Source organism: Clarias gariepinus, chromosome 1, assembly GCF_024256425.1.
Source record: "Clarias gariepinus isolate MV-2021 ecotype Netherlands chromosome 1, CGAR_prim_01v2, whole genome shotgun sequence".
Taxonomy (NCBI): Eukaryota; Metazoa; Chordata; class Actinopteri; order Siluriformes; family Clariidae; genus Clarias; species Clarias gariepinus.
Genome location: NC_071100.1, coordinates 36,421,343 through 36,449,334, shown reverse-complemented (window position 1 = coordinate 36,449,334; position 27,992 = coordinate 36,421,343). Strand labels below are relative to the sequence as shown.

The window sequence follows — 27,992 nt, the reverse complement described above, 5'->3', positions numbered from 1 at the left end:
TGCAGCTGAGCCAGCGAACGCCACGGCCGCTGCTGCTGCTTCGTATGAGCATTAAAAAAAAATCACACAACTTTATTTTTCCCTTGCAGGTTTCTTCTGAAGCACTTAGTGTATGATGGGAGAAACGCACACAGACGGAACCAAAATGGCAGGTAGATCGATGAAGGGAATGTGCCAGGAGAAATGGTTTGGTCTGGCATGTTATGAGCACCTCGCTTGCTACCTGTGGCGCCTGTCAGTGATTTGTGTGTGTTTTGGAGCTGGAGTGATTACTGATTCTTGGCTGAATTGTGTGACATTGTGGCTAAGGTGTATATGTGAGACAGGCTTGATTGTGTCAGGCTCTAATAGTGCAACCTTCAGTAGTTTCGAATTAGATGGTATGAAAGCATGTTTATCCTTCTTTGGTTGTAACTAGCAATGACCTGCTCTTATAATGAGGATCAAATTTGGATCCGATTCACAAACGTGGTGTGATGTTTAAATAAAACCATGCAAATCATGGACACACCCATCACGCTTGTGATATTCTGCATACTTTAATACACGTCTGAGGATATCAGTGTCAGATCTGTCTTTGTGTATGCTTCTAGAACTCTAATATTTACTAACCTGATAGTACAAAGAGAAAAAAAGGCGTCCATGCATCTCTAAGTTATAAGAATCTCTCATAAGTCTTGTGTGTGTGAAAATGATCTAACAGTCTCGCAAGCTTCTTAAAGTATGGTCCCCATCCTGTCCTTATTTAAGATACTGCTATTGTGTTTCTGTATTCTTAACACCGCCGAGCCTGGAAAGTGTGTGCCTTTGGGTGAGCCTTTGTCCAGGTGACCTTGTGAGCAGGATACAATACCCTCATGTTATATGATCTTGTTATTTTCCTTTTTTTTCCCTCTTGTTTAACTACGTTCGAGTGCAGCCACATTAGAATGTGACACGTCTTCGTGTTTTTCGCAAGAGCAGTGTTGTCAGTATCTCTCTTTTTCAAGTTTTTTTATCTGATTATTATCTGACACTATCGTTCAAATGCAGCACTATAACGAGCGCATAAGTATCCAGGAAGTGCTGATGTGTGAGAAAAGGAAGTGCTCCCATCACTGTGGGCACGAAATGCAACTCACAGCGGTCATGCTTTATTTGTACACAGCTATAAGGCAATACTAATAAAAAAATAAAATCAGTTTCTGTTTTGTAGACAGTGAGCTGAATTGATGAGGAAGGTAATCTGGTTATAGGTTGTTAAAGTTGCTAACTACAGGGTGAAGCACAGGTTTTTATATCAACACATTTGTATTAATACATTCTCATTGACTAAACAAATATCTTGTAGTCCTTGTTGTAGCTGCTGCTATACAGTACGGTACAAACGTTTTGAGCCACCCCTCATTTCTTCATATTTTGCATCCAAAGAGCAACACTTTCTTGTATTTATGTAGCCGGGAGGAATAGTTTTCCAGGTTTTTTGAAGGACATTTTTAGCAAGTTTTGTCTCTCACGATCCTGTACCTGACCAGCTTCAGAGGAGTGTTTTTAAGCATTAAAAAAAGACTCTCTGGAGGCAGTGAGAAACAGGTGCAGATGGTAGCTCAAACAGTTAAGACTCTGGATTACTGATTGGAAGGTCGGGGGTTCAGGCCCCAGAACAGCCAAGCAGCCACTGTTGAGCCCTTCAGCAAGGCCCTTAACACTACTTGCTCCAGTGGTGCTGTATCCTGGCTCACCCTGCGATCTGACCCCTGCTTCCTAACCTGGGATATGCAGAAAAAATCTTTTTACGCAGGTGTACAGTAAATGTGATAAAAATTGGATCTTAATTAGATGAGGGGATCAGGCCCCTTCAAACGCTTGATCAATTAAAGTATCATGATTCTTTTATCTGGCACTTCATGTATCGCCATACTGACTCCAAAATCAAGTTTTTAAAATGTTCTTTTTTTTTTAAATATATGCTTGCATCTAAGGTGTTGCAGTTTGTCTATGGTAATAATAATACATTTATAAACTATTCACACAGAACAGCATCTCAGGTGGTAGAAGCAAATAATTTTAGTTTGTTTAGAACTATATCATCTAATAATATCTGTAATATCTAATAATTGGGATATTTATAAAATCATACAACTTACAAAGTTGAATTAGCATCTAGGTATCGTGATATCGTATCAGGTGGTCTCTGCTGATTCCGAGCCCACGTGATTAGTAACCTGGTGATGCTGAATACTGAGTGGTTGGACCGAACGAGAGGGTGAAATGAGGTTGCTGCTGAGGTTGTTACATAAACAGGCACTTTGCAGCCCGTCACAGTAAAACATTTGTTCCCATTTAATAATTTACTCTAAATAATTTAATTTAATATGAGGAAATGAGGGGTGGTTTAAGACTTTTGCATAACACTATATAAGAGGAATAAAGTAGACCATGTTCAACTCCATCTCAGTACCTGCTCTCTGTTTATCATTGTGTCTCTCTGCCTGTCTGTTCACAGAGCCCCAGGCTGAACCTGCTGTCAGTAAGAAATCCAAGAAGTCTGAGGGACACTCAGTCTTCACCTGGCTCATAGTGTTGGCTCTGTTGGGTGCCTGGGTATCTGTAGCCGTTGTCTGGTTCGACCTGGTCGAATACAAGAACGTTGTGGGTAAGTCAGCATTTGAGCTTCCTCCCTCATGTGACACCTTCTGTTCTTGAGAAAAGTATTCTGCATCTGTGGGTTGGAGTGTGTAAGCTTACTGGAAACTTAGTTTTTTGTGTTCTATTTAAAACCTAATATAATAAATGTTAATATGATGGTTAAAAAAAACTCCATGGTGACATGAAATGATGTTTCCCATGGTCATTAGATTCTTGCAATTTAACTGACTATGCAATTTAAATTATCTTTTAAAAAAAAACAATTGACTTATTTCAAGTGATTTACAACTTTAGACTGTTTAGGTAAACTTTAAAAAAAATTTAAATTCTTAAAAATACACCACAGCCTCATAAAATGCAATACTGCTTCCATCTCCTGCTTTTGGTCAGCGTATGATTTTAAGGGAGGTTGGTGCAATACTGCCACCTACTGGACTGGAGTGTGTGGCAGAAGATTGGCTGGGGGGAAGATAAGCGCTTTGTATTAGACATGAATGCGCCATCTTTAAAATTGGATTTTATATAATTTGCCAAAATGAATGTCAAATATTTCACCACCTTGCTTTTTTTGTTTGACATGAGTGTTTTTTATTTACAGTGCTGTAAAAAAAATATTTATTTATTTATTTATTTATTAAATTTCAATTTGTAATTTAAATCCAGTGTTGGGGGACATTACTTTTTAAAGTAACTAATTACATTAAAAAAGTACTGTCTTCAAAAACTGCCATCAAGCCTTTTGCGATGACCGGTAATGAGACTTTTATAATACTCAGGAGGAGTTTTGGCCCACTCTGAGAATTGTTTTAATTAAGCCGCATTGGCTGGTTTTCAAGCTTTTCGTGGCCATGCCACAGCATCTCAATCAGATTTTTTTCTTAATAAATGAAATCATTGTTTAAAAGCTGTGTTTTGTTTTTACTCTGGTTATCTTCAATTTCATCAAAATAATTTATATCTTATACAATCATTTAATAATCTTTTTTACAGCACTGTAATTCCTGTGTTCAGTTCAACTATTAATGTGTATAACACTAGTAGTACATTGATGTCGTGTTGGATTTTGTGCTGTGGTGTAATAGTATAGGGATTGTTCCACTGCAGGCACACTTGGAAAATTTTATGATGCAGATGGTGACGGTGACTTTGATATGAAAGATACAGAAGTTCTGCTGGGTAAGTTTTAATAGTTTTTGCATATATGTTTGTGTACATGCGTGCTCCCACATGACTGACTAAGGTAATTCATTTACAACCAAACATCTAAACAGTTTATATAAATAATAAGAAACTCTTTGCTTGATGTTACAGTATGTATTATCAGTATATTATTGAAACGTATTATTGTGTTGATTGGAGAAATAACATTTATGAACCCTATTAACGAGTAAACCTAATTAAGAACTGGATCAAGGTTAAGTTGTTGTTGCCTACCAAATGAAAAATGTATTTATCAGATTTTTTTATTTTTATTTCTTTCTTCAACATACAACTTAATCTGACTCTTAAAACTAAGGACCCTTTCATCTCTGTGATTTCCCGAAATAATCAAATGACTGTTTCTGAAGCTCTTGTTAAAGCTGCTACTGTATGTGAGTCCACCTGTCACTATGCGTTATAGCTGGAGTATACCACTGCAATTGTGCAGTTCTTGTTAAATAAAATTTCATTACTGAATGGTGATGATGGTTAACTGTTTAAGTTGTTCATGTATAAAAACATTAATCTGAGGTGGTTATTAAAAAAGAAAGTATTTGCTACCATTAGCACCACAGACCTTAAATAGATATGAATAGATAGTTTTTTTTATAACTTTAAAATGAATAATAAACACTAATACTACTCTTCTATCCATTGTTTTTATATCAACCCTAACAGTTTTTATTTGTTTTTCTGTGTTTGTAATTAGATTAGAATAAAGTTTTTACATTCAACTTTGTCATCGTGCTCGCGAAGGGGTATATTTACACTAAATAACGCATGTGATTATAAAGTTTTTTTAATCATATGTACAGGGGTGTGGAAGTCTTATGTACAGAAGGTGCAGTGGTTTTTTTACATTGTACACAAATAATTAAACTGAACAGATTGTACATACTGTATGTAGGAGGGGTGTTCAAGTCAAACCGGGACTTCTTGAGAATGGAAGCGTAAAACCCACACAGCTTGATGATGAGACTCTTACTTGCAGTAAGACATTTAAATAATGCAGTTACTTTTTATGAATTGTCCATGAATTAAAATCATGGCTCGAGATGGCTTAGAGCCCACTGCAGTCATTTTTGTAAACAATCAGTGAGTGGAACGCTTAATCCATGAACACGAGTGTGTTTGGACAACTTGTCTGTGGGAACTGTACACAAAAACATTTACAGACACAACATTTACATTAGTGTAGCAAGCGATTATATACAGAAATTAAAGTAGGTTTTTTTTATTCTCAACTGTGCTGTTATTCTCCACAATCAAATATCGGACTAGATTGACTTGAATGTCCCTTGTATATAAGCACATTATATACAAAATGAATATGGATGAAGAATACAGTAGTGCAAAGACAGCATTACTTGCAGTACAAAGATGCATAATGGATAAAGCATTGCAGTTTAAGGAAAGAGACGTTTGTGCATTAGTGTAGTGGTTTATAAAGTACGAGTAGCTGTTCAGTTTGGAGACAGTGACAAATAAGAGTTATTAAAACTATGGCTGTATTTTAAAAAGCTGCCTGATATTAAATAAATGTTTGGGATTGGCTGAACCCATAAACTTGGGTCTGTTGCAGTATTTTAGCAGCGCTTAGTATGATCCGCTAAAAGACTTGACATAGTCCACATCTGGACCCCAGTCCTCTAGTTAACAGCCCCAGCAGTGTAGGATTTTTTTGCCTATTGCATAAGCAGTTGATGGTTATGACGAATGGTTTTCGTTAATAATAAATAAATAAATAAAATATATAAACAAATAAATAATTTATTGCTGACACATCAGATAAATGCTGATATCTAAACTGGCATTACTTTCACATTTTTTTCCCCCATGTTTGTTCTGTCATGTTCCTCACTCTTACCTTGTGCTCTTCCTGCTTCATAGGCCTGCCTGACTTTTGCAGGGACCTTGTCTCTGTGCACAGTGAGAGCGATGATGCTTTAGCAGATGGCAGTACTGATTTGTTAAACAGCTGCCTGGCATTTCTGTGTGATGTGCTAATGCCAGGTGAGGGTGGGGGCGATGGAGAGAGGGTTATGGAGGAGGAGGTGGAGAGGATCACTGGTATGTCAAAAAGTTAGAGGGCATTATTATTGTAACTTGCGGGACTATACTGTAGGCTGAATGAAAGACGATTAGAGGAGTTGTATGTGGTTGTATTGGATGCACTTGTCTGGTGAGGAATGCGCTGATGTGCTTGTTTTCTGACTCCGGAATGGTAAAAGAAGCTTGCTGCCTGTTTTGCTGATTGTCTAAGGCAGTGTAAGGGTGACATTGCATGAACTGTTTAAAAAATGCTCTGTAGTTATTTTTATGTATGTGTGAGAGACGGAGAGAGAGAGAGAGAGAGAGAGAGAGACCACTGTTCTATGCCACTTCACAGGTTTGGAGAGGATGTGGTTTTTTTTTTTCTTCCTCTTCTAGACATGGAGGTGAAAACTAACTTTACACTTTACATTATGTATGTTTGTTTAAAAATTGGTTCCATTTTACAAAACAAAATTTTAAGGGTTTGCTTGATGTTCAGTCCAGTATTAGACACTGGATTATTCTGCATTTGAAACAGAACAAATGAGCATGAAGTCGCCCATTATATTTTTCCTATTTTAGCTTTAGTTCATGGAGGTTGAATACGACACAAATTCTGATTTCTAGTTGAAATCTCATGTATCTATACACACACACACATTATTTATTCTCCTATCTGAAATGCATCAAATGATGGTTTCGTAACTTGCTTTCAACTGAAATGTTTTTTGGGAATTTCCACATTGCAAAGACCGATTGTGTGACCGATAAAGCTTAAAGGGTTAATATTTGTGTGTGTGTGTGTGTGTGTGTGTGTGTGTGTGTGTGTGTGTGTGTGTGTGTGTGTCTTTCCCACACAGTGTATACTGAAGTGGGCTGCCCCAGTATGTTTGCAGATCCTTTTAATAGATGTGTCCATCTGACAGGCGTGATCAGTTAACCCTTAAAACTCAAGCAGTGCAGATTCAAACAGCAACACAGCACTGGTCTGATTTTTTTTTTTAATTATTTTATTTTATTTTTTAGAAACAACCACTTATACAGATGTTCTGCCGGTGTCTGTTAACAGGGAGGCTTCATGCATCACACTGTGTATTTGCAGAAGCAAAGTTCTCATTACTTTTAAAATGAGTAAATTGTACTGCTGCCGGAATATGGCAATGACGACACAAAAATAATATTTTTATTATTATTATTATTATTGGTCATAGAACCAACCAAAAACAACTCTAAAACACGTGAATATGGGCTATTTTTTGGCATATGTGACTGTGTTTCACATACTGTTAGCCAAACCCTGTTGTTTTATCACAGTTTATTCTCTCCAAAACAGGTCAGCTGATTGACCATCTTATTTGCAATCATTTATTCTCCTATCTGAAAGCATTTTTTTTTCTTTAAGAACCAGAAAAACCACCTGTGACTGCAAAAGACAAGACTGCAAGCAAAGGTATTGAAGTAACACAAGTGTAGCATGTAATCTATTGATCTATATAAATAAAATAAACACACTAAAATGTTCACACACTTCAACAGTTATTATTTACTGTATGCCCTTTTTTAAAACTGGCAGCAATGAGGTAGTATGTTTCCTCTAAAGCAGTAGTCATTTGTTGATGCTATCATGTGACATCTGAAGAGAGGGTTATATTTTTTATGTTGAAGTGTGTATACATTTCTTTTGGACCCCTCTGTATATACAACTGATTACTACATTACAGAATTGTTGTTTTGACTTATTTAACAATAATGAAACAGAATGCACAATAATTAGTTTTCGCTCCTGCATGCAGTGTTGATTTTGTTGTGCCTGTGAACGTCTTTATAGTGCCAAGATTGTGTGTGGGCATGAGGTGTTACATAAAACTGATTTTATCTCATGGCTTCATGTCTGAACAGGACGATTGCTGTTTGTTAACCGATTTAATTCCTTGTGTGTATCCAGATGTTCACATATCTAATCACTTTTTTTTTCTGGATTAGTGCATACTTCGAGCACTAAAAAAAAGAAGGCAAGCAAAGGTATTTAAGGAAAGCAGCTTTTTATCATTGTTGTGGCTTTTTGTGGTGGTCTTGTTCTTAAGGCATACTGCTTTAGAGCTTCTTTGGGATTCCCTGCGTGTGTTTTCAGGTTGGCATGGAGTTACAGCTAAACAAAAGTCGTTAGTTGTTGTTATGTCAATTGTTATGTCAGTCGTGGCTGCACAGATTTTCATTTCTATGAACATCAAGGAAACTGCAAATATCTCCAAATGTGCATGTTAATGATATTTTGTTACCCCTCATAATTTTAACCATGCTTGGGTTGGTGGATCTTACTGCATTATTGCCTTGGTGCCAGTCTGCTTTCTACATCCTAAAGAGAAGGGATGTCAAGTAAGCAGTGGTGGAGGTAGGTTTAAATTCATCCCGGTAATGGGTAGCCTAAAGACAAAGCCAATAAACCATGTAGGCCATTTCAGCATCTTGTAGGATCAGTGCTGCAGGGCATTGAACCAGTTTGCCTGGCCTATTGCCTTACCAACACACTTTCTGTTGTTTTTATTTTGCTTAATCTATTGTCCATATTTATGTTCCACGTAAGTTGCATTTCAGCATATAATTGCAGTAGCTTATTAGTTTTATCATTGTTCCAGTATTTCTTTGGCAAGCAGGTTTTTCTCTGCCAATCAACTGCAAAACATTCATGGCGCGGTGCCTTAGTGGCCAGCACTGTCACCTTGCATCTCTAGGCCCCAGGGTTTGATTCCCCGTGTGCATGGAGTTTGCATGTTCTCCCCATGTTCTCCTCACACAGCCCAAAGACATACGGATTAGGCTAGTTGGTGTTTCTGAATGGCCCGTATTGTGTGAATGCCTGTGTTTATGTTGACCGGAGGTCCTAACACGGTCGTATAAATGGGAACAAATACATAGGTCACCATTGGCCTCCAGTGGTCACCATTGGCCTTGTTGGACTACCGAGATTCCGGGATGGATGTATTGATTCATGTGAAACGGAGTTAAAATGTTTGGTATAAATCATGCTAATGTTAATGATGTTACTCTCCCACTATCACTACAGCTGAGATGACTAAAGAGGAGATACTTAAGAAAATTAAAGGTACTTGGCATGGGTTGTGCTGATCTGCTTGTGGAGTTTGGATTGATCTGATGTGTAGTGTGTATTGAACTGTAGGTCACAATGATTAGTGTGTTCCTGGAGATGTATCTTCCTTCAAAACTGCTGCTGGATTTGAAACGAATTCTGATTTAAAAAAAAAGGCTAGCATTTAATATTTTTTAATTTAAGTTGGCATAACAAAAAAAAAAATAGAGACCCATTTAAATGTGTTTGTATGAAGTTTTTTTTGTCATGCTTGTGGTGAAGCCTTTAATCCAGCAGAAATATAACGGCTGTAGTGGAAGTAGTATTTTTTATTTTTTTTACTTTGAGGTTAAGTTAGGCTTTACATCTTTTCCAATAAATCCCACCTTCTGTTATATGATTGGTTACAAAAATTCAGTCTCATTTGTCACTGGTCAGACGTATTTACTTGTACAGTACCAGTTCAAAGTTTGAACAAACCTTCTAATTCCATGGTCTTTCCTGATTTTTATTGCTTTTAATGCTAAAGGCATAAAAAAACGTTGATTGTGAGATGTTTCTGCTACTTTAAAGCCTTCATAACGTCTATTTAATCTAAATTGCTGTTAATTAGTGATTTTTGAAGCTTGTACTGTAAACTGGACTGAACTTCTTGTCTGTAGCAGATGTAAGTTTTGATCCAGAACAGCTGACCATCGTGTCTTAAAATATTGTTATTGACAAAAAAAACTTAAATACCTAATCACATGTGTTATTGCATAGATTTGAAAATCTCCAGTATTGTTTTAGAATGTAGAAAATAAACCACTAAACCAAACACATTAAATTAGGTGGTGTGTCCAAACCTCTGACTGAAACCTTCCTCAGCCAGAAACCCAGAAGATGAAAGTCTGAAGTAAAGACAGGTAGAAGACAGTTGGTCTTCACTGAGAAATGAAAGCAAGATTTCCTTTTCAGAAATTTGTCACATTACCTAATGCTACCCCCAAGTGGCAAACATGCACAGAAAAAATATATGTATTCTAATAAAATAGATACGGCTGAACAAGAGTTTACATATCTAATATTTACCTACTGAACAGATCATCAAAGGTTTACACCACCCCTCTCTTTGCAGTCAGGCTAGATCAGGTCAGGCTGTTCTGATCAACATTTTTACATCATGCGTTTTTTTTTTTTTTTGTTTATCATTAGTGAAATATTCAGGTCAATGTAAACACAGTTAACGAGTGGTCTAACATGGAATGTGTTGATGTTTTGGTGGGCATTAATGCTATTAATTATAACTGAGGTCTGTGAATGTGACCAGCCGTCCCGACTCAATGACTAGTGCCTACACAAGCTTGACCTGCTCACGTACTGTGAATGTTCACGAGATAGGCTTGTGCAATCTTCATTTCTCCCTGTCTGCAGTTTACCGTTTAAAGTCTCTGGTTAATGATTTAATCAAATCTAGATGCCCTGGAGCCCCAGAAATCGTCGTCCTTAGCTCTTTCATTGCATGGTAAAAATTGAAATGCTACAATTCAGGAACAATTAAAGAAAGGAAAGACAAATAGTCTATTTTATATACCAATCAATGGCCACCAGTTCACAAGAGGGTATTCTCACCACTACTGGTGATTTATCCAGTTACATTTGTTACTATATGGCTTTATACCTTGATAGACATCTTGTATATTTAACTTGTTGATATGGTAGTTTTTACTTTTAATAGAATGGCACACACCATGAGAAATGGCCATGCCAACACACAACTATAGATATAGCAGCTGTGCCCATATGGCTAAGAGGCTCAATGTGATGGTATTGGACTTTCTTTGAGGTTTGATATGCAGGTACGCGCCAAGCAGTGAGTTTATCAGATGTCTATCAGATCCATTTACACCGTCACTGTCTTGTTACAAATATACGGTAACAACAAATTAGTTAAAAACGACGCATGCCTGGTATGCCGTTTTACCCATTATAGGATAAAACTTGTATATACAGTACCAGTCAAAAGTTTGGACCCAAGTTTTGATTTATTTATTACATTCCAGAACAATACTGGATTTTTACATATGGAATAGCATTGTATTAGGGATAATAAATAACAGCTTTCTAAAATAGTTCTTTCAAGAACAGTATTGTCAAGTGCATTTGCAAAACCCTTCAAGCACCATGATGAAGGCCATCCCAGAAAAGCAAGACCAAAACTTACCCCTGCTGTTTATTTGCAGTTACCAGCCTTAAAAATCACCAATTAACAAATTGCACCTCAGAATAGAGTTGTTACCAAGGCTTTACAGATCATGAGAGCAGCCATGTCGCAATATCCACTGTTCAAAATTTTTTTGTATATTTTGGATGCTCTCAGAATTGTTTTATAATGTAGAAAAAAGGAAAAATCAGCAAAAACCGTGGAATTAGAAGTTGTGTCCAAATTTTTTACTGGTAGTGTGAATCATGTAGTTCTTGTAAATGTAAAAAAAAAATAATAATAATAACAATTGTTGATTGTCCTACAAAATTGTGGACAGGTTTTGTCGTATAGGGAAATGTATTGCACAAGCCAATCACCTTTTTGCATGGACTAAGCCAGATCTCCCCCCCCCCCCCATAAAAACTCAAACCTTTTGGTCAATCTCATCTAGAACCTTCTACCAGACAAATTGGGCATAAACTGAAGGCAGCTCTAAAGGAGCAGCTTCGGATGATCCATGAAAAGATTGAGGCAAAAAAGATTGCTAAGCTAGCACTGGATGAGGTCCGAAACATACTGGCCCAAGAAGAAGAGGAGAAAAAAGCCACCCTTGCTGCCAAAAAAGCCAAAGAGGAGGCTCAGGCTAAAGTACTTGAAGAGAAAGTAAGAAAACAGCTTGAAGAGAGATTGGCCAAAGAGAAGGCAGAGCAGAAGAGAGCTGAGCGAGAAAGGCTCACTAAGCAGAAGACTGAAAAAGAAAAACTAATTAAAGAACAAGCTGAAAAGGAAAGGCTAATGAAAGAACAAGTAGAAAAGCACAGGCTAGCAAGAGAGCAAGCAGAGAAGGAGAAGGCAGAAAAGCAAGTTAAAGGAAAGGCAGAAAAGGAAAAGGCAGAAAAGTTGGCGAAGGAAAAGGCTGAAAAGTTGGCTAAAGAACAGGCTAATAAAGAGAGGGCAGAAAAGGAAAGGCTGGCTAAAGAGAAAGCAGAAAAAGAGAGAGCAGAGAAGGAAAGGCTTGAGAAAGAAAGAGCGGAAAAGGAAAGGCTGGAAAAAGAGAGAGCGGAAAAGGAAAGGCTGGAAAAAGAGAGAGCGGTAAAGGAAAGGCTGGAAAAAGAGAGAGCAGAAAAGGAAAGGCTGGAAAAAGAAAGGCTGGCTAAAGAGACAGCAGAAAAAGAGAGAGCGGAGAAGGAAAGACTTGAGAAAGAGAAAGCGGAAAAGGAAAAGCTAGCAAAGGAGAAAGCGGAAAAGGAAAGGCTAGAGAAAGCAGAAAAGGAAAGGCTAGTGAAAGAGAGAGAGGAAAAAGAAAGACTAGAGAAGGAGAAAGTGGAAAAGGAAAGGCTAGCGAAAGAGAAAGCTGAAAAAGAGAGAGCAGAAAAGGAAAGGCTAGCAAAGGAGAGAGCAGAAAAGGAAAGGCTAGCAAAGGAGAGAGCGGAAACGGAAAGGCTAGAGAAAGAGAGAGCAGAAAAGGAAAGGCTAGAGAAAGAGAGAGCAGAAAAGGAAAGGCTAGAGAAAGAGAGAGCAGAAAAGGAAAGGCTAGAGAAAGAGAAAGCAGAAAAGGAAAGGCTAGCGAAAGAGAATGCTGAAAAAGAGAGGGCGGAAAAGGAAAGGCTAGCGAAAGAGAAAGCCGAAAAGGAAAGGCTAGCGAAAGAGAAAGCCGAAAAGGAAAGGCTAGCGAAAGAGAAAGCCGAAAAGGAAAGGCTAGCGAAAGAGAAAGCCGAAAAGGAAAGGCTAGCGAAAGAGAAAGCCGAAAAGGAAAGGCTAGCGAAAGAGAAAGCCGAAAAGGAAAGGCTAGCGAAAGAGAAAGCCGAAAAGGAAAGGCTAGCGAAAGAGAGAGCGGAAAAGGAAAGGCTAGCGAAAGAGAGAGCGGAAAAAGAGAGGGCAGGAAAGGAAAGGCTAGAGAAAGATAAAGCAGAAAAGGAAAGTCTAGCGAAAGAGAAAGCAGAAAAAGAGAGGCTAGCGAAGGAGAGAGCAGAGAAAGAAAGACTGGCTAAAGAACAGGCAGAAAAAGAAAAACTAGTAGGAGCGAAAGTAGAGAAGGAAAGGTTGGGTAAAGAACAAGCAGTAAAGGAAAGGCTAGCAAAAGAAAAATCTGAACAAGTTAGACCGAAAAAAGAAAATTTTGCTCAAAAAAAGACAACAAAACAAACACCAAAAGAAATAGTGGAAAAACTGGGAAAAGAAAAAAGAACATCAGAACAAAATCTCGAGAAAGGTGTTCATGGCAAGGACAAAGAAAATCCGAAGAGAGAAAATGAGAAGTCTAAACAGAAGAAAGAAGTGTCTGGAGACAGGAAGGATCACAAGAAGGAGGAAAGAGTGTCCACTAAAGGGCTTCTGAAATCTTCAGTCTGGAAAAGCAGTTAAATAAATATATATATCCATGTAAGATTTGATTTAACCCAGTTTACACAAACGGGACAGAAGCAATATCCCATGACGACGAGGTCACCCCAGTCTAGAACGCTTCAATGTTCCTACGTTTATTATAGACTGAGTATGCTGCTTATTTCCACCTGATGCAGTGTACATGACTCTGTCCAGGTCTGACACCTGAAATGTTCAGGTCTTGGAGGTTGACGTTCTCGTACTCTGCTTTGGTTGGTCCAGAGTACAGGGGCTTTGGAGTACTGTGGAGTTTAATGGAGTTTTTGGTGCATATTTATGGTAATACCCAAATAAATAGTATATGAATAACATATTACATTTGTGTTATATGAAAAAGTATCATTTAATGTTCGAGTGTTGAGTGTTGATATTAGCTTTTAAAAGTTTTTTTTTCTTGTTTTAAAATTTACAATAAGAGTGTCATTGATAGTGATGAAAGAACTTTTCTTGTCGATTATTATATAAAACATATGGATATATATTATCTCTGATAGAATCGATTATTTAACTTTGAGTTTAAGTACCTGATTTTAATACTATGTTGTCATGCTCATGCTCTCGAGTGTTTTTCCCATTTTAACGGCTGATGTTTTGTGTGATGTATATTATATAAGATTTCTGTTAACTTCAGGAGGATGGAATGTATAATATTGAACTGACAATTGAAATTTAAATAATGTGTAGGTGAACAACTGTAGAGTTTATTTTCATTGTAGAAGGTATTTCTGGAATTATTTTGCGCATACATTTCTGATTGTGTTTTTTTTGTCCCTATGAAATATGAAAGTTGTCCTTTATTAAAGATGTATTTTAGCAACTTCATTATGCTCCAACTTGTATATTTATAGAAGAACGTTAAGAAAAGGAAAAAATAACTACAGTAGGAAGTTTGCTAATCAGTCATTTAAATGTAGTTATTAATGGTTTGTGGTATGATAAAGTACCAGTCAAAGTTTAGACGCACCTTCTAATTCTATACTATATTGTCCTCGAATATAGTATAATACTGGAGGTTTAAAAAACTGAAATAATTGTGTAATTAAGTTACAACAACAACAGTCAGGCTAGAAGGTCAGCTGTTCTGGAATAGTTCTTGCAAGAACAGTATTGTTAAGTGTTTTTGCAAAACCCATCAAGTACCATGATGAAACTGGCTCTCATAAAGACCAAGACCAAAACGTACCTCTGCTGCAGAGCAGAAGTTCACTTAGGTATGTATGGTGTTACCAGCCTCAGAAATCTCCAGTTAACAAACATCACCTCAGATTACTGTAGATCCGTTATGAAGGCTTACAGAGCATAAGTAGCAGAAACATCTCGATATCAACTGCTCAAAGGAGATTGTTGCATATTTCGGATGCCTTCATCATTGTTTTACAATGTAGACATAAATTAAAATCAGAAAAGACCATGGAATTAGAAGGTATGTATGGTGTATGCGTAGTGGATGAGGTTTAGTTTTTATTTTCCTAAATTACTCTGGGTTAAAGAAGAAAATTGCCACGGACAGAGGTGTGGACTCGAGTCATGTGACTTGGACTCGGGTCAGACTCGAGTCATGAATTTGATGACTTTAGACTCGACTTGACAAAATATAAAAAGACTTGCAACTCGACTTGGACTTTAACATAAATAACTCGGACTTTCACTTGGACTTGCGCCTATTGACTTGTAAAGACTTGCTATTTCCCATTAAAAAGCCCAAAGATAAAAAGTATGTTAACACGGACCGCTCTATCTCTGTTTATGTGTCTGTGCGCGTGTGTGTGACAGAGCGCATGCGCGCATTCGGCACGACATCCAATCAAAGTACCGTAGATTCTTTTGATTCGACAGCGTCCAACACGTGACAACAACGTGAACGCGCCAGTTCGCGAAATGATACCGAAGGTAGCTTCGTTTGGCTATAAAAAACTGGGTATATGCGCGGACCACTGAGCTTCTACAGAACGCAGTAAAGGCCAAAAAGGAAATTGTGTTTTTTAATCCCCTGACGAACTCTAGCCATCAGGATGTGTTTCCCTTGTTATCTTGGACATATTTAGAATGATGAACCTCGGCTGAGTCACTTGTAGGCTGTAAACATGTCAGTACATGCGTTGTATTGTTTATATTTAATCACTGGTATACACTACCCATGATTTGTTTATGCTATTTTATTAAGGGATTTTTTTTAATACAGTAAATATTTAATACAAAGAAATGGACCACTACGAGTGCTGATTTCTTTCATATGCAGTTTGGGTTTATTCAAATAATGTGACCTAGTGAATTGACATCACGCGGATAAAATGCTAATTATCTCGCATAATAATAATAATAATAATAATAATAATTATTATTATTATTATTATTATAATTATACAATATTGAATTATTATTATTATTATTATAATTATTATAATTATATACTATTGAATTATAATTATTATTATTAATATTATAATATATAATATTGAATTATAAATATAATATAATAATAATTATTATTATTATTATTAATTTATATATAATAATTATTATTATTACTATTATTATTAATGTCTTGAGACTGTCTCTATTTTGGCATTATGGTTTTGCTGAAAAGGCATATTTGATATGAAATATCAGACAAAATACTGACATGTTTACAGCCTACAAGTGACTCAGCCGAGGTTCATCATTCTAAATATGTCCAAGATAACAAGGGAAACACATCCTGATGGCTAGAGTTTGTCAGGGATTAAAAAACACTAACTGTCCTTTTTATTCTTTACCGTGCTCCGTAGAATCTCAGTGGTCCGCGCATAACCCTTCGCGGGCAAGCCTTCTCCTAAATGCGCGTATGAAGTAGCCTACTTCATTGAGAATATGTGCTACCATTTTACATTGCTACTAGCATTTACTAACATTTGTATTTTTATGTATCTGAGCAATGTTCTTTCATAAAAAAAGGTTTGTTTAATAAATACAGATCTTACACCCATACATAATCTGTATACATTTTATTTTTCTCCTAAAAAGACTTGGAAAGTCAAACCGTAGGACTTTGGACTTGACTTGAGACTTGTTGGCTTTGACTTGGGACTTGACTCGGGACTTGCCTGTCTTGACTCGGGACTTGCCTGTCTTGACTCGGGACTTGACTCGGGACTTGAGGGCAATGAATTGAGACTTACTTGTGACTTGCCAAATAATGACTTTGTCCCACCTCTGGCCACGGAAAGAAAGTTAAGACTACAACTAGATCACAAAGCATCACAATTCCTACTTCTACAACTAGCACCAAGTGCAACGAGTTATCTTTTATAACATGGAACAAATATTGCTGCTATTTCAATGTGTTTCAAACACTTTGGCAACAAATACAAGCATAAGGATGCTGTTTAGCACAGTCAAGGTCACAAACAAGTCTTACTGACTTTTACTTCCACACATGTAGAAAGACTGATGGGAAAAAGCCATTAAATGCTTGTAGGATCTCTTGTCCTCATGTTCTTATAGTTATTGTGCACAAACTTTATAAACATGGTTAAGGTTTGATTAAGCTGTTTAACCAAGATTTGCATTTGGGGATGATGAACCACAGGTCCTAATCATATTCCCTCATCCATAATCTGTACTAGTTTAGATATTGTCTGACATGTATGTAGTGCATTGGTCAGTCAGAATCATGTACTCTGCATTGTCCTCTGAATCCATCTTAAGATATGGAATTGCAGTTATGATAAGTTTACATACACTCAAACAAAAATATAAGGGCAATATTGGCCCTTTTTTTAAATCTGGTATTTTTTCTAGCGTAGAATGATTGTATGAGGTTGAGTAATAAATTATACATAATTTTTACATACATAATTTCTCGACATGACCTCCTTGCTTTTCAATACACTTTGTCCATCTGTCAACAAGCTTTCATATTCTCTAATTAAGAAATGTTTTAGCCTGCGTTGCGAAGCACGAATGCACCACTGCCTTTATTTCGTCCTTTTAGAGCTGCTTTCAGAGGACCAAACAGGTGAAAGTACAATGGAGCAAGATCAGGACTGTAGGGAGGATGCTTTAACACCTCAAAGCAATGTTTTTGCAGAGTCCTTTGCATTTAATCCGATGCTAGGTGTTAGCTTTTCAGTGTATCTCACTGTAACGAGTACTGTTATTGTTTAACCTTTTTCCTAAAAATGTTTTCCAGCTAATAATTTTCCAGCTTATGGTTGACTTTTGATTTTTTTTTTTTTTTTTTTTTTTTTTTTTACTCTTAGACTTGTAGTGATGAGTCCATGTCTCGTCCCCAGTAACGATTCCGTTTAAGAAACTTTCAACTTTTTTAGAGTATCGGTCCAGATTTTGTTTCCAGCTATTCAAACACTTCTGTTAGTGCTCTTCTGTTGGTAGTTTCGCCACCAGCTACACTCTCAGACCACCAAAAAATTAAAATCACTGCACGCTGCTCTTTTTACGTGCAAATTACAAGTGGGGCATCAATTTTCGCTTACACCGCAGTTGCAAATGAACTGATGTAACACGTTTACACCTGCACAGCGGTGACTTTGGAGACTGTAGTCTTGAATGCAAAGCACTGATAAGTGCAACCAACAAAAGTATACCAACAGAAATATAACCGGAGTGCAGATAGTTTTTGACTCCTCGTACAACTTACACATTTAATAGAGGAAATCCTCAATAATTTGGTGTACGATTTGTACTTTATTTTGGATTTCCTGAAATTAAGTTTAATATTTATTAGACACTTTGGGTGTCCAACAGGCTTTTAGCACAATTCTGGTTTTACATTCGCCCACTCCACTTGGCAGAATTTGACTGACTTTTAAGAACAAATATTCAATTGAAGCTTCAAAAGCTTATTGTTAGCCTGCTTTATCTATTCCACAACCAGCTTTAATGTGTGTTTAGAGTCATTGAAACATTTGCTTTTCTCCAAGTATAAACTGTCTTGAAGAATTCTGAGAAAACCTCTCCTTCATTATTTAATCTAATTTGTGCAATGCATGAGTTTCACTGGCAGCAAAACAGCCCAAAATTATGATGCTACCACTACCATGCTTAATAATTGAAAAAGGAAAACAAATGATTTTATGCATCATGTTGTAAAATGTCTTGGGTATCCAGAAGGTACTGGTAGCTGGAGGGTTTAGAAGTGAAGGGAAATCCTTATTGAGCGTGCATTCCTCGGATTTCAGTGCTTCCACTTTTGATTATTAGAAGGATGTCTTTAACGGTCACATCAAATGAGAAATTTGACAGAAGTGACTTACTGTATGAGAGGAGATTTAACATCAAGCTATGATGAAGCATGAGTGATAGGACTGCATTCCTGTGGGACTGTAGAATTGAAACTTTATTTTATATAATTTTAAATGTTTCCAAGAACACATACCATAACATTTATATCTATATGTCTATATATTTTGACAGCATCAGTTATGCCTTTTGTTTCCTTGCTTCTAGATCCATCAGATGATATTGTGGCTGAAGAAAAGCCCCCAGTTGAGAGCTACAAAGAGACAGAAAGTGATGTAGAGAAGGATGGAAAGCCTGTGCTGGTTTCGTCCTTTAATGAAGGCATGTCAATACTGTTTATTTTCTCATTTACAAATATCGACTTTCACTTCTGTGTTTTGGGGTAAAAAAATATTTCACATTAATTTGATAGAATATTTATTGATGCTGTTTTTTTTCACATTTATTTATTGGTGCCTGTAAATGACTCGTTGTAAAGGGAGTAATAAAGCAGGTAAAAGCTTGCCAGCCTCTGATTTGATTTAATTCCTGCTGAATGTGCTTCCAGTGAAATGCCGATTCCTTTTTATATCCGTCTGACGAGCTTTAATTTCAATTTAAATTAAAAGTTTAATGCTGATGAGAACACTAACTTCCTTGTTCAAAACAATTGTTTTAAACAAGGAAGCAAAATTGTACAAGGTAAACAGTAAAAACGTCTCTATGTGATTATAGTAAATGTAAGCACTGTTCAGCCTCATTCTGGTCATTAGTGGACCAGAATCAACAATTGTATAATACTTATTTAACTTTTTATTGAAAAAAAAAAAAATTATACTACTTTAAAATATAAAGGATATTTTCAAGGCTGTCAAGTCAAACCTTGACTTCTGCAGACCAACAGCAAAGTTATAAGAGTTAAAACTACCTTTATTTCTAAATATAATCCCCTGCTACACTAATGCACTTATCCCAGCATTTCACTAGTTTTCTTAGTACGCCTGAGCCACGATCAGACTGTTTGCTTCATATTTGAGCTCCAGAAGCTTCTTTAAACAGGTGGAAATGGCTTGGAATGATCGTGTGTACAGTTCGCAAAGCCAGATGTGTCTCTTCTTCATCTGTCGATTTTCTAAGGATCAGGAGTCCCACTCACTAAATGTTTCCCGGAACGACTACAGTGGGCTCCAAGCCACATCAACCTGAATCGCTGTTCACGGACTCGTCACTGGTCTGTGCTTGAAGTCGTTTGTAAATGTGATTTTTTACGAGAATTTTCATCACAAGTCCAGGTTTGACTTGAACTCCCATTGTATGGTTAAATTTTACATATTTTATAACTTTTCTTGATGTCTTTTCAGACAAGGTAGCCGCACCATCCTCTTTTCAAGCTTTTGGTAAGTGATGTCTGTTGTTTTGCCCTTTCATTAAAAGATAATGCTTTAAATTTACACATCAGTTAAAAATGAGTGATAAAAATGTGTGTTTTATTTGAGGAAATTTGTAGTAAATCACATGTCCATCCTGTATTTACCCTGTTAGTTTCACTTATTGATAATAGCTTTTTAAGGGTGAAGTTCATCATCCTGCATATTTCTTTCAGATTCAAAAGAAAGCATCGACAGCACTGGAGGTAAGATTCCTGTGGTTTTCATGTGAGACATTAATAGACATTTTTATCATTATGATTGTTGTTACGTAAAGCTCATAAATTAATAAATTCTTGTGCGTTTCAGAATTGGTTGTAGAGTCCTCACCAGAGGAAACATTAGGTAACTGCAGATATATATTTTTGATAGTCTGGTCAACCTGAGGTCCTATTTTATTGCTAGAGTCATGGAAAATGATGTGCAGAGTTTGATTTGTGGTCCTTTTTTTTTTTTTTTTTTTTTAATGAAGAGCTATCTCCATCAGAAAGATACCAAGGTGAAGAATCATACTATGAACAGCTAGAAAATGAGTGTAGGTTCCATAAAAAAAAAAAATTAAAAAAAAATAAATAAATATATATATATATATATATATATATATATATATATATATATATAAATATATATATATATATATATATATATAAATAGTTTTGAATATTATGGTATTTGTTACTAGATGTATTTATTCTTGTTTTTGTATCCTCCAATATGTTAGCTGCGGGTGTCCTACCTGATGACAATAAAGGCAAGTTTATTTAAGCCTGTATTAAAATGTAACATTTTTTCATTGAAAATGTTTAACATTTTTATTTATATGCATTTATTCATTTATTGGTGTGTTTGGAGTAAAATTAAAATGGCGCTGTAATAAATTGCTATAGAATCTACACCAGAAAATAAACCTGAAAATAAAGCTCCAGAGATGAGGCTCGAGCCTGAACCTTCAGCGGAACCTGAAAGGACAAGTGACTTAATACAAGAGACAGTGACTGAAACAGCGAAACCTCAAAGTACACCAGCGTCTGCACATGAAGCTACACCAGGGAGTACACCAGAAACAGAGGGTGAGGCGAGGAGGTTTAGGGGGGGATGGGGGGTTTAAGCTACTCCAGCTATCTGCTAAGGAAATAAAATGGGTTCGCGGGGAGGAATTTCACTGTTCAGCTTAAGTGAAGTCTGTGTGTCTGTTTATGGACTTTTTACAGTTAAGAAGAAAAAGCCAAGCCTCCTCAATAAATTTGACAAAACGCTAAAATCCGAAATCAATGCAGCCGAAAAACTGCGTAAAAAGGTAGGCACTAGTGCATGCTTCTTGACTTTGACTTACTGTAAAAAGCCAAATATCTTCAAATAAAATGAGACTTTATTGCTGATTTTTGGTTTGAATGTTTAGGGTAAAGTTGAGGAAGCTCTGCATGCCTTCGAGGCTCTTGTTCAGAAATATCCTCAGAGTCCCAGGAGTCGCTATGGCAAAGCTCAGGTAACAGAACGTAGTTTAACTACAGAACTGCAGCAAGCAAATGATAGAACAGATGTTCGAAGATTCTGACCTTTTGTTGTTTTTCAGGCTGAGGACGATATGGCGGAGAAATTACGGAGCAACGACATGCTCCTGAAGGCTGTAAACACGTACAGAGAGGCAGCAGAGCTCCCAGATGCTCCGGGGGATCTCATCAGAGCCTCGCTGAAGAGACGTGCTGACAGACAGCAGTTTCTGGGTAAGGACTGGGTACTCTACATGTGCTCACTGATGTGCACAACTCCAGTTCCATTCTAAATGATTATTTCTTCACAGGACGTACAAGGGGCTCTTTAGTGACCCTGGAAAGGCTTGTGCAGATTTTCCCAGAGGACATAACGTTAAAGAATGATCTAGGGGTAGCTCATCTTCTGATTGGTGATAACAAGGGAGCAAAGCGTGTCTATGAGGAGGTAATGGTTTTGATCAGTTTGTGTGATGAACACTTTGTGTACTGCTCAGCAGTGTTTAAACGCTTGTATATATGCACTTTATATAGTGTTGTAGTTAATTTTAGCGGTGTATAGTCTCATGTAGTTTTGTCTTGTCTTGTGTCGAACCTATGTCCTGTTGCTTCATTTCACTGTGTAATGTAATGCACCAGCTGTATGATAATAAAAGACAGTTGACCTGACTTGACTTTAAAACATGGACTTGCTGCTTATCAGAATAATGAAAAATGATTATTCCTGCTTTCTTGTTTCTCCGCCAGGTTTTGGCTATGGCTCCTAGTGATGGATTTGCCAAAGTGCATTATGGATTCATCCTTAAAGCTGAAAATCAGATTGCAGAAAGCATACCTTACCTAAAGGCAAGGCTTACAGTCATATAAAATCAAACTGTATATGCACTGTGATTTGTGTTTTGAATTTGTCTGTCCATGTGCAGGAGGGTTTGGAATCTGGGGCACCAGGAACCGATGATGGAAGATTTTATTTTCATCTTGGGGATGCACTGCAAAGAGTGGGAGACACGACTGTAAGCCACAAAAAATCAAGACACACTTCATTTACTTTTCTTTAAATCCTCCAAATGATGGGTATTGATTTTCCGTGCATATTTCTGCAGGAGGCTCATGAATGGTACGAGGCTGGTTACAAACATGGTCATTTCGCCTCTGTCTGGCAGCGGTCGCTGTACAACGTGCCAGGACTGCGAGCTCAACCGTGGTGGACAGCCAAAGAAACTGGATACACTGACCTTGTTCGGGTAATTAAACTCTATCAGTACTTTTACCTTCATAGAATAAACATTAGCTGTGTGACTTATTTACACTTCATGACGGTTAAAACTGACTTGAACACACACATACATACGCTCTCTGCTCTACACAGAAAAACTTCTCTGTCGCGATTCTTTTCAAAGGTAAAGTTCAGGTTTGTTTGTTTTACTTTACAGCAGTGATTCCATTGGTATGCGCTTATGCGAGTGTCAATAGCGATGTTTTTTGCAAATTTTTCTGACAAAACAGTCTTTCCCTTAGTCTGTGTGTTTGTGTGTGTGTTTTTGTGAGGAGAAAAGTTTACTGTGTAAGATAAGAAGGGGGCGACGGGAGGGGCTGATTCCTCCTCTTACTTTACTTTCTCTCTCACACACACACAACAAGAAAATATACACACACACACAGCGCCTCCGAAAATTTGCTTTGATTTACGAGTGTTTTGGATTACGAGCCCACTTCCGGAATGAATTATGCTCATAATCCAAGGTTCCACTGCATAGGAAATGTATGAAATAAACATGCATAAACGTGTCTCACCCTGTTCTATTAGTTTTTTTACATTAATGCTCATTACACTTCACCTGATGATCCTAATAAAAATCTGGAACAAATTTTGAAATGGTCTCCATGTTCTGTTACACAATGAAGATTCTCTTAACCAGAAATACAAAAAAAAATATATATATATATAATATTGATTGCTTAATTAGTTTGTAGTTTTTTTAATACAAACAAAAAGAAAATATTTTAAACATGTTTTTTAATGAAGCCATTTTCGGTTTCGGTATCGGTTTTCGGCCAAGTGCATCCAAAAATTTCGGTTTCGTTTTCGGCCCAGAATTTTCATTTCGGTGCATCCCTAATAAATATATATATATATATATATATATATATATATATATATATATATATATATATATATATATTTATTATTATTTTTTTCTGGTTAGTATGATCTGGGCTCATACAGAAAAAATCGTTAAACTTTGTACGTTTGTGCAAAGTTGGCACCCTACATCGTTTTATTGTAAGTAAATTGTATAAGTAAATTTGCTTTATTGGTTATAGCCTGAATCCTAATTTTAGGACATTTTTTAAATGATTTTTTACTTTTTTATTTATAACGAGACACTTGGCTTACAATGGCTGTTTATTAATTTTTTTATATTCCAAACTGTAATGTCAAAACAAACAAAAAAAACAAAGATTTTAGTTTTATCTCAGAAATGTAATACGTTATTTGCTTTTATCTCACTGTTCTTGTCACTATTCAGTTAAACATGTATAAAGAATCTTTTTTATTTATTATTTAAATACACGTAATTAATTTTTCTTAATTGTGCGTACGTGGGTATGTAGACACTGGAGCGGAACTGGATGACCATTAAAGAGGAAGCGTTGGGCGTGTTGGACGCAAACAGGGGGCTCTTCTTACCAGAAGATGAAAATCTTCGAGAGACCGGGGACTGGGGCCAGTTTACACTCTGGCAGCAGGGTAATACACATGCACAGTCTGACATCATAAGCATTGATCAACACTTAATAATGAACAGACATATTCAGTGTCACACACTGCCATCATTATGACACAAGTAAAGACATATAAACACTGCTTATCTTTCAGGAAGGAAAGTTGGATCGTCGTGTCAGAGTGTTCCCAAAACCTGTGCTTTACTGGAACGTTTCAAAGAGGCCACCAGCTGCAAGAGGGGCCAGGTAGAGTTCTTTCAATCATGCTTAAGAATACCATGCGTTTTTAACATGGTCCTGACTTTCAAATGTGCGGTCTAATCCTGGTTAATTACGATGGTATAAAAAAAGAATACCATCATTTGAGGATGTGCTGTTCATGAGTACAGTGTGGTAACAGTCACTCCATTTCATATCAGACCACCTTGCTGTTGATTATTTTTCTACCAGTATGCCATGTCATAGTTTATTCCGAATGTAAAATGTACAATAAAATTAATGACCTTATATATTTTTTTTTTTATCAAAGTAAAATAGGTATCAGAGCTGCCCCAGAGCAGAGCTGTTTAATAAGCTTGGGGAGGTTTTCCCCTTAAATAAGGTCACATTAGAGGGAAAAGTTTGATTGGCTTGTTTAAGCCATGTGTAATGGGGGGAAAAAAGGCAGCCAATGTTTTTTTGTTTTTTTTTTTCCCCAGGTTTTTTTGTATATATTATGCACATTGGATGAAATAACCAAAAAAGTGAATTCTTGTATAATATAGCTGCCCTTCAATGTATAAAATCTAAAGGTATTTGTGTGTATGTACATTTTGCAGCCACAAATCCATAAATAAATAAATAAATAAATGAAATCATTTGATGCTCATTATTCTCCCACCTTCTCCTGTCTTTTTTTCAATTTCAGATCAAGTTTTCAGTGATGCAGCCTGGTACACACGTATGGCCTCACACTGGACCCACTAACTGCCGCCTGCGCATGCACCTAGGTCTCGTCATTCCACCTAAAGGCTGCCGAATCCGCTGCACCAACCAGACCCGGTCAGTTAACATTAAACTAACCAGACGTTACACAATATAAAGCCTAAGTTGCAGAGTGGACTGCTGGAGTAGCATAAGAATAAATGACCAATGTATAGTGGTGACCAAAAGTATTCAGAAGAAGTGAAATAACATTTTTTTATGGATATTTTCTATTTTTTAAATCGAGTTTATTATAACTTGCTATTTTATGCAATAAAATTACTATACAGCAATAAATATTTAATTAAATAATAAATTGGGAGAATACAGCAATAAATATTTAATTAAATAATTTAGTTTAATTCTATAGTAATTATTTAATTTAATTAATATTTCCTTTTATTTCTGAAAACCTGCTGGATCCGGCTGGGCATAAAGTTGAAAAGCATGCTGATACCACCGTCTGTTTGATTGTTTCCTAAAGATTTGGTACAAAAGCTTCCCTAGTTTTAGTCATTTTTGTGCCAACGTGGACAGCCTGGTCTTAAACTTAGTCCTGCCACATATTTGTTCTGTCCATTGTCTCAAAATTGAGAACTAATTTGTGACCTCACAAGACTACTAGAACAATAATACAGTACATGACATTTGTTGTCTTAATACATTTGGCCACCTCTGTATACTGTACTGTTCTTTCTCCAACATTCACTGACATACCTGTGCCATGTATCTTGCAGAGAGTGGGAAGAGGGAAAGGTGTTGATATTTGATGATTCGTTCGAGCACGAAGTGTGGCAGGATGCAGACAGCTACAGGCTCATCTTCATTATAGACGTCTGGCATCCAGAACTCAGCCAGTCACAGAGGCAGACCCTGTCCCCCATATGAAGCTGTAAAATCACCCACAAAGACTCGCTGTGACATCTCAGCCAATGTCAGCCACAAGTAAAGCCTGATCTCTGGTACTGAACAAACTGCAACATGCATATATGCTATGTTTTAATAGACTAATTTAATTGTGAATTATGTAATGGTATGAAGGTAATGGTTAATGGATGTTGATGTGGGTTTGAGTCAAGAGGAAGAAAAGGTGGATAGATCGCTGCTGTTTCATGTTTAGCAACTTTTGGGATATTCACAGCAAATTGAGTTGAGTGCATCAAATTCCACGGATGAAGATTTCCAGATTTGATGTATGATTGAGAGACGTAGTGTAGCTCTAAATAAATGGGATCATTGTGGGAGCAGAAGTGAGGTACAGTATGCAGTAGGACGTAGAATGTAGACCACTGAAGGTGCAAACACTGCATATTACCGGTAATTTACTTGAATATATACTCATCGTCCAATTTATTAAGTGCCGCTACATATTCATGCAGTTATCTAATCTGGTCGGTGCAGTGCATAAACTCATGCAGTTGCAGAAATGTTCAAATTTAGTATCCGAATGAGGAAATTGCATGATTCTCTCTGTGACACGGTTTGTTTTCAGGAACTGGTGGCCTCTTAAGGAGTTTCACACACACAATAGTCTCTAGAGTTTATACAGAACGTTGCCAAGTGAGCAACAGAGTGAGCAACAGAAGTGTGGAAACACTTCGTTGACACTAGAGGTCATAAGAAACTTTCCAGACTGGGTCGAGCTGCCAGGAGGAGTATAATAAGACTATAATCATCCTTTTTTTCCCCTCCTGATTTTTCCCATTATATCCTTTAATTTAGTCATAGCTAATTCCTATTCATCATTAGGGCACTCTCCCATCAAGGCGAACGCTATTAAGTTTCCTCTGAAACATGTGATGCCAGCCAACCGTATCTTTTCAATGTACTTGCTCAGAGTGATTCCCCATGCATGAGCTCTCAGACACCCATGACTAGATAGCGTAGCGATTAATGAGGGTGCTTGAATGCCATTGCATGCTCATCATTGTTGTAAAGAGTAAGTTACTTTATAGTTCCAGGGTATTCTTATCTGATCTTTCTCTTTAGCAGGAGTTTAGCATGCACTTAGCATGACTTTTTGCACGTTTTTTTTTTTTTTTTTTTTTTGCCCCACTCTGTGTAAACACTAGATGCTGTTTCTAAAATACTTAAACCAGCCAACTACCCCATGGTTAAAGTCAAAAAGATTTTTAAACTAAAGCTCTTCACCTGTATCTACATGATTTTATGAATTCTGCTGCTGCTGCTGTCACATGACCAGCTGATTAGATATGAATGTACAGTTGCTCCTAATGAAAAGGATGTTGAGTGTATTAGCTATATTAGAAATCATCATTCAATAGGTCAAAGGTATTTCATAATGATACAGAAATGATGTGACTTTGCACTACATGTATAAAATGTTTTTGTGTATGAAGGTGTAAAGCTGTTACTAGACACCTTTTGTCATTTAAAAACCTGTGCCTTATACATACACTTGGTCAAGTGTGTAAGAATTCATTACTCATGCAATGTAAAGCCTAAACAAGCATTATTTTTTTATTAAATAAATCACAAATGTAATTTGAATCATGTTTCATTTGATGTATTTTACTCGTAGTTGCCTGCATCTGATGTGCTGTGAAACAGTGGATTTAACGTGATTTAAAACTTTTGATGGCTGAAATCAAGACTAAGGTTAGATTATTGCATGATTATGACAT

The 27,992-nt window shown here is 36.8% G+C and overlaps 1 protein-coding gene across 3 annotated transcripts; it reads left to right on the top strand.

Annotated features, from left to right (window-relative positions):
• The first annotated feature begins 11 nt into the window (after nucleotides 1–11).
• On the top strand, nucleotides 12–27,863 carry unm_hu7910 (un-named hu7910). 3 transcript variants are annotated; one of them, XM_053492775.1, is made up of 23 exons: nucleotides 12–152; nucleotides 2,486–2,635; nucleotides 3,733–3,804; nucleotides 7,265–7,312; nucleotides 7,846–7,884; nucleotides 18,969–19,082; nucleotides 20,102–20,137; nucleotides 20,344–20,373; nucleotides 20,477–20,512; nucleotides 20,640–20,702; nucleotides 20,889–20,918; nucleotides 21,055–21,237; nucleotides 21,379–21,464; nucleotides 21,567–21,653; nucleotides 21,741–21,891; nucleotides 21,969–22,105; nucleotides 22,405–22,503; nucleotides 22,581–22,670; nucleotides 22,761–22,901; nucleotides 24,274–24,409; nucleotides 24,539–24,630; nucleotides 25,292–25,425; nucleotides 26,085–27,863. In XM_053492775.1, exons 1-23 carry the CDS (start codon nucleotides 113–115, stop codon nucleotides 26,233–26,235), a joined length of 2,145 nt encoding a protein of 714 aa, XP_053348750.1. In that variant the 5' UTR covers nucleotides 12–112; the 3' UTR covers nucleotides 26,236–27,863. The 3 variants fall into 3 exon arrangements, with proteins under 3 accessions (XP_053348750.1, XP_053348759.1, XP_053348766.1); XM_053492784.1 differs by lacking the exon at nucleotides 7,846–7,884; XM_053492791.1 differs by lacking the exons at nucleotides 7,265–7,312; nucleotides 7,846–7,884.
• Nucleotides 27,864–27,992: the final 129 nt, after the last annotated feature.

Coding starts and splice junctions, on each gene's coding strand:
- unm_hu7910 (XM_053492775.1), top strand. CDS start 113: ATGATGGGAGAAACGCACACAGACGGAACCAAAATGGCAG. Junction 2,636..3,732: donor CGAATACAAGAACGTTGTGG/GTAAGTCAGCAT, acceptor GTTCCACTGCAG/GCACACTTGGAAAATTTTAT. Junction 24,631..25,291: donor CCAGCTGCAAGAGGGGCCAG/GTAGAGTTCTTT, acceptor TTTCAATTTCAG/ATCAAGTTTTCAGTGATGCA.